Here is a 10,702-nt window from a genome sequence, read left to right as displayed (position 1 = left end):
AAAATACAGTATTGATATACAAGGGTTTTATGTATGAGGAATCCAACCAACGCCTCTTGGCTCCACTTTGTGTCGAATATTATGCAGGCATAATTACTCACTTCCTTCAGGAAACGTTTAATTCCGAACAGAGAGAGGTGTCTTGAACGCAGCACAGCTAAGACGCAAGCGCAGTTTCTGCTTCAATCTAATTGGCTGGTTTCAAACTAAGACCGCGTCTGCGTTGTTATGCTAAGCTCAACGCACATCAGCGCATAAAGGGAAAGGTTTGTGTTGTTTAACCTAATTGACCAATATTTACATTTGATATAAATATTTTCTCGTAGACTACAGTTGAAATAATTGATTTGCATGTATTTAGTGCAACAGTGTAGGCGTGTAAAACCTGTCCCTTTCGTATTTAACAGGTGGGCTAACCTGCAGCTAGCTTGTTTGTCATTCTGACCTGTTACAGGTTAAGTGCAGAGACTCGATTCTTTAGTTTATTTTTGGCAGTACACAAAGAAAAAAACCGAGGGAGAGTTTGATATTTATTTCCAAAAGTTTTGTTTGATTTAAGCGAAGTTTAGTCGTTTTGGGAAGGTTTTATAAACGGAAAACACTAAATAAATAAAAAAAAGGCTGTAATCAGATTCATTGTGGTAAAGAAGAAAAAAAAATACGTGCAATTATTCGCAGGGCCTAGAGACGTTACTACACAATGCTATTTTACTTTTAAACACTTTGTCTTGCGACTGCGTGTTCTTCTTCTTGTAGAATATAATTTATTAGTTATAATTTTTTGTACTCGCCGCAGGAGAATCATGGACTCGAGCCTGAGCAACAAGACTGACCGATTGGAACAAACACAAGTGGAAGATTTGAAAAGTGAATTCACTTCGGAATGTAGCTTTCTACCGGACTCTCAGGTAAACCCGGGGGGTTAATCTTCACTGACTGACTGAGACGTTTGCGGAATTTGAACAATGTTTACCAGATTCAATGCCACTGACTACTCAATCCAAAAATCCTGTAGGATTCACATTTAGACCAGCAGGCCATTTCAGAAACTCGTCATGCTAAAACAAAGCAGGTTAAAGTAAACTTCATAATAATAATTATTCAATTTTAAGGCAAGCAAGCGCAGGATTCTTCCTGGTCATATGGGTTTTCACTTTTTTCTGTTGTTTTTAATTGTATTTTGACAGTTGAACTGTCATCTCATCACCCTACATCTCTATTGGTAACTGACCATGAAATAGTTCTTTTTGTTTGTTTGTTTTAATGGTGGGATTTATTGTTCAGTTGTTTTTTTGTAACACATTTTATGACTATTTTACTCTATCATCTCCTGAGTTTGTGGTTTTAGGATAACTTATTTAGTATTTTAAAAAATATCCCTAAACTATTTTTTTTTCTGTCAGATTTTTCCAGGTTTCCTTTGAGTTATTCTTGGATAATAAAACATATATTTATAGAATTTTTGTGACTCATAAGTGCATACTCCTGGCTGATGCAAACACATTCACTGAGAACAATGGAGCATTCTGACAGCTGGATATAAGTCACAACACAGCAAGCTTTGTTGTCAGAAAGTCATCCTTATTGCCAGAAGTAAAGCAAAAAGTCAGATGTTTCTGCTGTGATTTTGTAAGAGTTCAAGACAAATGAGGCAAACAGAACTACAGAGGTTGGATTAGCTGTGAATCATTATTACTGACACGTTGGTTTGAAACGGAGTCCCTGGAGTGGTGAATGAAATGAATGAGAATTTTTGCAGAAAAGCAAATGGAAACTTTTATTTAGCTGCAAATTTAACTCACTTTGTTCAACTTAATGGTTTGTGTGCACGATGCCTTCACTGACATCTCAATTAGGCTTCTTTCTAACTATTTTTCTCTACTATGGCAATTTTCAGCAGCAAATCCATTGCTTAAACATCAGAAATAAACTGCATACATAAAGATGCAACTGACAGACTACGAAGCACTTCAAAGCTCTAGACAGGCAGTGGTGCTACTGTGTCAGCTGTGTTTGAATGCTAGCAGCTGCATTTTGGCCTTTTTTATCATCCATTCATAGCAGAAAAAGTTTTAAAAATAGTCAAGTGGACATACTGATTTTTGCATGTGACAAAAGCTACGAAAAAGTAATAATATCAGACTGCTACTGGTTGTTTATGTATTTTGGGTGATCTGGCACTTTTGGCAACTGTGCTGCTCGATTATGGCTGTGCACAAAGTAGGGAAATGATTGCAATTACTTTGTATTAAAAATGTGGCCGTATGATATGAGTAAAACTTGCAATTTGCTTTATTAGTGATCAACATTGTGATGACGATATAACTTGCGATACATGAACAAATAGCAAAACAACCATAAGCATTATTACCATTTCACTCTAACAGTTTAATTTAAAAAAAAAAAAAAGAGTCAACATAACTAAACTATACTCCAAATCATAGGAGTCAAGCATGTAAAATAAAATGGCTCCTTCCAATTGGTCAAATGCATAAATGGATTTATTTGATTCGTTAAATAATTCAAGCTGCCATAAGATTGTTTAAGCGCATTTAAGGTAACCATTTATTGCAATTTTTGCAATATGCATATTGCACAGCTTGATTTTGCGATGATGATAAATTTGCGAGTTATTGTGCAGGCCTAGTTAAAAACTACAATCAGAAACACTTTTTTTTCCGCCCCAGTTCTTACTGGTCTGTTTGGTCTACCCGCTATGATGGTGGAGATAAACTGAATCATTCTTAAAAATGAAAAGGTCAGGAACATGTTTGATATTCAGATAGAAAGATAAGATTCAAGAAGAAACTGTAAGGATTCTGCAACAAGTAAAGAATGTATACTTTTTTTCAGAAGCACTTTTTATGCCAAAAATAAAAATGATGTCACAATGATTTTGAATCCTGGAATGCGCATAATTGGACAGGAGCAGATTTTTTTTAATCACAAAGTGAGTTTACTGATTAAGAATTGTTTTGATTTCTGTCTTTACTAAAATAAAGTGCATTTTTCTTTGCAGCATTCCTGCTTGGGGGAAAAGCAGCACCTTCAGGTGTACCTCAGAATCCGACCTTTCACCTCAGAGGAGATCAAGAGTGGAGAATCGCAGGTACAAAGAATCTATACTCTAGTCCAAATGTGTCCAATCCAGGCCTCGAGAGTCGGCCCCCTGTTAGTTTTCCAGAAATGCTGTCTGATCTGCTTCTGATTACCTGGATCAGGTGTGTTTAGCCAATAAGAAGAATCAATGGCAGGATGGCTGGAAAACATGCAGGACACCGGCCCTTGAGGCCTGGATTCTGATACACCATGTCTTGATCGAGTTGATAAAAGGACACATTTTCATAATGTTAACATATTTATTGGAACCGTGAATCCTTAATGGTACATGGCAGACTATATGAAAGGGAGAAATATGCATCAGTTCTTCCTGTTTTGGGGTTTCAGGATTGCGTCACTATTGAGGGTTTAGACACAGTCCTGCTGAGGCCTCCCAGCAGCCCCGCCGTCTCAGCCAGATTCAGCACAGACAGAGCTCTTCCACAGGCTGGACAGCGCTTCCGCTTCTCCAAGGTTGGTGTTTTCGGGTGGAACTGGATGCATTACATTTCTGAAGAGGACTTTCTTTCAGGAGGATTGAAAAGTTTTATTATTTCTAAAACAATATTCTTTTTTGTGTGAATACGTCTTTCTCTTCCCAGGTGTATGGTCCGGAGACGACGCAGAGAGAACTGTTTGACGGCACAGTGAAAGACCTGGTGAAAGATGCCCTTGAAGGGACGAGCACTCTGGTTTTTACATATGGAGTCACAAACGCTGGGAAGACCTTCACCTTCTTAGGTACAGCGCACTTTCTCACAGACTAGCAAAACTGGAACTGTGACTTTTACTAGATCAGTATTCTTTGGTATTACTGAATCTATTCTTTTATTGATAAAAGCGCACCATCGCAGAATTTTGGGTTCAGTTGAAAAACACCTTTTTTTTGTCTAACTAAATCCCTTCCATGTAAAGTATGTAAAACCTCTACATTTGAACAAACTGTTCATTCTGAGGAAATATTTCCATCAGTTTTATCCTTTTGATAGTGAAAACAGTTGAAAGAGACTCACTTGATAAAAGCTGGTTCTAAGTTAAAGCAAACAAAAGGGATTTTGGAATAAATTCGCTATAGGGGGAGAAAAAGTGTTTGTGTTGTGTGTCAGGAACTGCCCTCAAATCCCCTTTATGTATCCATTAAGCCTGACAAAATGAGTATTTCCTCAGGCTCATCAAATTTATTTGACCTTCACTATTATTATTATTATTATTATTATTGTATGTCTGATGTAGAAAATAGTTTCTGCAGATCCTGTAGAAACACGTCTCTGGCTATGTCCGAATTTCCACCCTAACTACTAAAAAACGAAATAGTGCGGCACTATGTAGTGCCCTGAATTCTAAAAGACATTCGGAAACCATGCTCACTGCTTTTTTTTGTTTTTAACAGCGGATCTGATGTCATAGATTTCACAAAGTTAAAATCTAAGTGATTTGAGCGTTTTGCGACGATTATTTATGAGTCTACTGTCTTCTGAAGATAAAAACGTTGGTTTTTATTTTGATGGTTTGTTCAAAAAATGCATTTAAATACATTTTTGGGCAAAAATGGTTCCAACGCAATGCATTGTGGTCTATATCCACTGATCTAGTGAACATCGATGCACTCTGGTTTTTCGCAGATGCTTCTGGGAAATTTCCAGACCACTTGATTTTGGAATTGTAGAAAGCACTTTATAGTGAGTAGAAAAGGAATTCAGACACAAAGGTTGTGTCTGAGTTTATACAATCTGCATTAGGGAAGAAGATGAGTTTGAAAAGGATTTAAGGTAGATTATACACATGAGTTTATTTGTAGTTTCTCTTGTCTTTTTATTTTTTATTTGTTTGCATTATGTTTACAAAAAGGCTTGTTGTTCTAGATGTCTCTTATGTGATTTCCCTCTTTTTCTGCCACTTCAGGTCCAGATGCTCATGCTGGCATCCTGCCTCGGTCTCTAGATGTCATCTTCAACAGTATGGAGGGGCAGGTCCTCTGCGGTATGAGCATTAAGCCTCATCGCTGCAGGGAGTTCACAAGACTCAGCAGGGAGCAGCAGGCAGAGGAAGAATTGTTCAAGAGGAACCTCTTCAGACAAAATGTTGAGGTAATGTCTTCAATGCAGCCTCAGTTGGCACTTTAAAACAAATCATGGGTTTCTTTGTCCTGGACTTGAGGGAAGTATGTTTTATGCTAAAAATAACTGAAATATGCAACAAAAAATAGTTGTTTAAATGGTGCACAAAGAAAAGCATATAAAGTTAATATTTTGTGTATTGTCTGCATGAAACACGACAACATTTTTATGTTGAAGACTTAGAAATGAATTTTTTTTTAAAGATTCAAACTTTCCAACGGTGACGCTGCAAAGGAGAATTTCGTGGTTTTGAAACAACAAAAAAGAAAATTCAGCTTCTAATAGTATTTTCAACAGGTTCAGATCTTCAACCTGCTTGAAGTTGATGTAGCACTTTTAACATTTAGTTTTTTATGCCTTTGTATTACATTTTCTCAAGTTAAGTTAACTGTTGGTTTTTATTTTCGTCCCTTTTAGAACGACAAGAGCAAAAGCAGCTTATCCAATTTGAGCAGCGAAACAGCAGGTAAGACTTACATTTGTCTCCTTAGTTCTCATCTTTATTTTCATTACTTACTTCATATCTTTTTATTTCTTGTTTTCGGCAAATCTATTGTCACACTTTTTCATTAACCTCTATTTGAAATCACCCCGTTGACAGATTTCATTAGAATATTAACAACATTGATCTTGTTCAAATGTAAATGTTTTGTAGACTCCTTCATTGAGAAGACAGCTGCAGCAGCCGAAGACGGTTTCAAGCTGAAGGTTGAAGCAAACACGAAATTCTCCGTTTGGGTTTCTTTCTGTGAAATCTACAATGAGAACATCCACGACCTCCTGGAGGTGACGCCCAGCGGGGCGCCGAGGAGGACAGCGCTGCGCCTGTCGCAGGACATCAAGGGGAACGCCTTCATCAAAGGTTTAGCAGTGAAACCTTTCAGTGTCTTAGTGCCTGAAATTTAAAATGGTTAAATGTGTGTGTGTGTGTGTGTATATATGTGTGTGTGTGTATGTATATATATATATATATATATATATATATATATATATATATATATATATATATATATATATATATATATATATATATATATATATATATATATATATATATATATATATACACACACACACACACACACACACACACACACACACACACACACACACACAGATAGATAGATAGATAGATAGATAGATAGATAGATAGATTTGTTTTTTTTACATGGGATCTTGAAACACATTTGCTTTTCCGTCTTTACCAAATATTGAATTTTAAAGAAGAAAAAGAATGTTTTTGTCATTTCTACTCAGATCTCCGTTGGGTTCAGGTGGACACTGCAGAGGAGGCCTACAAAGTAGTAAAGCTGGGAAAGAAGAATCAGAGTTTCTGCTCCACTCGGCTGAATAATCTCTCCAGCAGGAGGTGAGGAGTCCAGTAAACACTGAGAAAGATCAAGTTACTTTCAGTGTTTTTTACTTAAACATTATTGGTGGAAAAGAAACAGATTGGGAAATAAAAACACTTTTTGTTAATTGATTTTCAGTCATGTTACCTAACAATCTAAACTGATCTATGTCACTCTGGCATACATGTTTTGAGTGAATGGTTGCCATAACGCCATTTCACATGACTAGATTTTTATTTCTAACAGTTAAAATGAGTGATTTAATGAAGTTCATTTAATTAAGTCATTTAAATAAATGACCTGAAGAAGGAAGCTGGACCATGAAGTGTTCAAATAAATCTGTTTATGGCTCAAAATCATCACTGTGGCACTAATTAAGCCTTTAATGTAACACACCTGCTGAAAAATTCCCATGGAACTTTAATGTTATTATTATATTTACATAAATACTTTTTATTTTGTTGTTTAATTACTTAAATTAGTTATAATAGTATTATAAATTCTCGTTTTCTTTATTTAGCCACAGTATTTTCTCCATTCGAATTTTGAGGATTGAAGATGCTGAAATGCCCCGAGTCAGCACAGTCAGCGAGTGAGTAAAGATCGGCTTTTTATGCCTGTAACTGTAGAGCTGTGCAATTGTTACAGCAGGAAAATGTACAATATTGTCTGTTAAAAATAGAGTTAAATGTTAAATGTACTGTTAACCGTCCACTAGGCTGTGTCTGTGTGACCTCGCCGGCTCTGAGCGCTGTGCGAAGACGCAGAATAAAGGAGAGAGACTGAAGGAAGCTGGCAACATCAACACGTCACTTCTTATCCTGGGGAAATGCATCAATGCGCTGCGCCACAAACAACAGACAAAGTGAGTTTATGCTTCAATCTCTTTTATTGATTATTTCTTTTTGTGGACTCTTTACGGTATTACTCAACATTTACAGCAAGTTAACACAGTTTAATTTTGTCAACTTCTTTCTATTGGTTTGAGAAAGTTCTCGGTTGCATGTCAGAAATTTACAGGTTAAAGAGTTTCAAGATAAAATCTTTTGAAAAAAATGTCTAAAAAAAGACTTTACTACCAAAATGAGGAGGAGGAAGTAACAAAATCCAAAGTCTGTTTTTCCCTATTCCTGCTGCAAGTGTTCCAGCTGTGCTTGTGTGTCTCCATTCCCTCAGGCTGTTGCAGCACGTTCCCTTCAGGGAAAGCAAGCTGACGCACTACCTGCAGGGTTTTTTCTGTGGTCGCGGTAAAACCTGCATGATCGTCAACATCAACCAGTGTGCCTCCATGTTCGACGAGACTCTGAGTGTCCTCAAATTCTCTGCTGTGGCACAGAAGGTTTACAAGCAGTTTCTTTCTTTATTTTTGACTGAGCACCCCTTTTTGTTTTGAATTTATTACTCAAATGTCATCTTATCATAAGCTATGAACAATAAGCTATTGTGGTCTAACCCAGTGTTTTTCAACCTTTTTTGAGCCAAGGCACACTTTTCCGAAAATAGAGCTGAAGCTGCGGCAAAATCGCGGCACCGTCATTCTTATCAAAATGTCGTTAATAGAATCAAATTAAGACAAAGATAAAAGTATTTTATGATCTTTCATATTCCTAACTACTCAGTGTTTTATCGGGGCCTGTTTGGATGAACACAGGGCTGATATCCTGGAGATGGAAAATGTTTTTAGATCAGTTAATGGGTAATTTCCCACGGCACACTAGTGTGCCTCGGCACACCGGTTGAAAAGCTCTGGTCTAAATTATCATCCAGCATTTAAAAAAAAAAAAGCTGAAGTTCTGCAGGTTTATAATAAAAACCCTTTTTTGCTTTTAGGTTGTAGTTTTGTTTTCAAGACCCCTTGTCGTCATGCCACCGACATCCACTAGTGACGTGGCCTTAACCCAGAGTGCTGAGAGAAAGGCTCTTTACAGCACTGACAGAAGCTCCCTGATTGGATGGGAAAGTAGCCTTGATGATGTGCAGGTGGGATGAATGAAACCTCCGTTTTCTCTGCCTCCACCTTCTTCCATACGTCTGTTGACCGAATCTGCTCCTGCGGTCTTTGCTCAGGAAGATGAAAACTACGAAGAAGACTTGAGCGTCATGGACGACACTGCAGATTACTCTGTCGATGACTGTGATGAGAAAATGCTCATCAGTAAAGGAAAGCTGCAGGTGAGTTGTGTTTTTTTTATTATAATTTTTTACTTAACACAGATTTATCGAAAAAAAAAGAAATTCTGTCAGGTTCTTTGATCTCCAAGAGAAAGGATCCAATTGTGCCATTTGTCTGCAGACTCTTCCATGTTTTAATGCTGTTTCCTTTTGCTGGGATGTAATTAAAGCACAGTTTATGTCTCCATCGTTGCTCATTGCTAGCTCCATATGCTTATAGTGAAAACTCTTCCATGTAAACTGCTGGTGACTGATAGAAGTCAATATTTAAAAAATGATTTTAATCACAGTTAAGTTTTTTTTCCTCCACTGTTCACGTTGTGTTGTCTTGTTCCTCAGAGGATGACGGCCGAGTTGAAGCAGCTGCAGGTTCAGCTGAAGAAGGAACGAGCAGAGAGCATGCTCCTGGAGGCTCGGATCAGGGAAGAAACCAGTCAAGAGTTCTCCCAGCTCTTCCACGAGATGCAGAATGACTTCACGTGAGACACTTTTTATTGTCCCACGCGCCTTTTTTAGGGAGGTTGTTCTTACTATCATTATGTCTATTTTCTCCCCCTTTTTTCTGAAAATGTACATGAATTCCCATAGGAGCAGAAATGGAAGTTATCTGATCAGAAAACGTCCAAATCTTAGCTTAAAGAACACACTCCTTCCTAGTAAGGAAAACATAAAAATTTGACAAAATCATATTTAATGATTGATGAATCATTTTGTTTGTTAGTGAACGTCTGGCACGGGAAAAGGAGATCTTGGAAGAGCGAGCTGAAAAAAGGATGCAGATTTGCAGGAACCTCATCAACAAAATGTACACTTCTGGCTCTAGTCAAGATGCACAGGACATGGTAACTTGGATCTGTGGATCTGGCGTTGCACAGTTCACTTCTTCAGTCTCATCTTTCATGCGTGGGGACTTGATTTGCTGACGGCATGAGTTTGCTTAGTTTGTAATTTTTCTTGTCTTTCCTTTTGGCAGGACACATCTGTAGACTCTGCTGAACTGCCAGACAGAGATTCTGCAGAGGTATCGCATCTCCGCCGAGGCTCAAGCCAAGCTGGTCCTCAGACACGCAGAACTGATGCTGGAATGAAGCTGGAGTCCAGCGATCTGCAGAAAAACCAGAAGCAACTGGCTGACGAGCCTGATGGTAAAAAAAAAACAGCAACACGGCAGACAAAGAATTGATTAAACAACTTAGCTGGTCCTCTTTTTGTTATGGTTCAGAGGAGAATTCAGGATCTGGAAGCTTGAGTTAAAGGTCTTGTTAAATGTTTGGTCTGAGCACAACCCTGTCCTTAGTGATGGCTGGTTACTGAGTGGTCTGTGGATCCCCCACAAAAACTGTAATCTGATTTCAAACTAAAACATTCTCACAGACCTGCACTTCCCGCTGTACCCTGAAATGTATTTACCGGTAATTACAATTAACAAACCAAATGTGTATCATTTGCTCTCAGTACTGGGAAGTTCCCAGTGATCTTTTAATTATTATGCTGTTTTTAGCTAAAATCAACAAACCTGCATCATTTTTATGGGCATAGTTTCTGCAGAGCGGCAGGAGGTCTTTAGAAATTTGTCTCAAGTTTGTCGTCAAGTTGAGAAAAATGCTACAAAATATGTTAAAAACACAATTTTCATTTGATTTTTATCCATGACATAATCATTTGAAATACAGAATGTACAGCTAAGAATTCCATCACAGCCCTAAATTCTGTTATTTTTTTTCTGCTTAAATCAGCGGTTGAGGAGAAGAGGCTGCTTGTGCTTCAGCTCCAGGAGAAATCAGCAGAAGTTGCTCAACTAACAGAACGACTTGAAGGCCTGCAGAAATTGCTGGATCAGGCCTCAGCCACCCCCTCTGAGGAGCCTGACCAGAGAAGTCCCCACAAGACAAATCGGCTGGAGGTGAGAATTTGATATGAAATCCAGCTGATGGGGAGAAGAAATGTTTAGAAGAGCAGATA

At 37.9% G+C, this 10,702-nt stretch overlaps 1 protein-coding gene across 2 annotated transcripts in view; it reads left to right on the top strand.

The window, feature by feature from the left end:
* Window positions 1-168: 168 nt before the first annotated feature.
* Window positions 169-10,702, top strand: part of kif20b (kinesin family member 20B) — a 36,391-nt gene continuing 25,857 nt past the window's right edge. For both annotated transcript variants that reach the window (XM_020709411.2, XM_011484255.3), the window contains exons 1-18: window positions 169-266; window positions 797-908; window positions 3,020-3,109; window positions 3,448-3,573; window positions 3,702-3,840; window positions 5,002-5,186; window positions 5,634-5,682; window positions 5,872-6,078; window positions 6,474-6,585; window positions 7,089-7,160; window positions 7,287-7,433; window positions 7,745-7,907; window positions 8,399-8,548; window positions 8,636-8,740; window positions 9,080-9,219; window positions 9,462-9,582; window positions 9,714-9,885; window positions 10,477-10,643. In XM_020709411.2, coding sequence (XP_020565070.1) covers window positions 804-908; window positions 3,020-3,109; window positions 3,448-3,573; window positions 3,702-3,840; window positions 5,002-5,186; window positions 5,634-5,682; window positions 5,872-6,078; window positions 6,474-6,585; window positions 7,089-7,160; window positions 7,287-7,433; window positions 7,745-7,907; window positions 8,399-8,548; window positions 8,636-8,740; window positions 9,080-9,219; window positions 9,462-9,582; window positions 9,714-9,885; window positions 10,477-10,643 — 2,250 coding nt within the window. In that variant the 5' untranslated portion in view covers window positions 169-266; window positions 797-803. The remainder of the gene's footprint in view (window positions 267-796; window positions 909-3,019; window positions 3,110-3,447; window positions 3,574-3,701; window positions 3,841-5,001; window positions 5,187-5,633; window positions 5,683-5,871; window positions 6,079-6,473; window positions 6,586-7,088; window positions 7,161-7,286; window positions 7,434-7,744; window positions 7,908-8,398; window positions 8,549-8,635; window positions 8,741-9,079; window positions 9,220-9,461; window positions 9,583-9,713; window positions 9,886-10,476; window positions 10,644-10,702) is intronic.

The sequence above is a fragment of the Oryzias latipes genome, chromosome 15 (genome assembly GCF_002234675.1).
Source record: "Oryzias latipes chromosome 15, ASM223467v1".
NCBI lineage: Eukaryota > Metazoa > Chordata > Actinopteri > Beloniformes > Adrianichthyidae > Oryzias > Oryzias latipes.
This window is presented reverse-complemented; position numbering and strand designations above follow the sequence as displayed.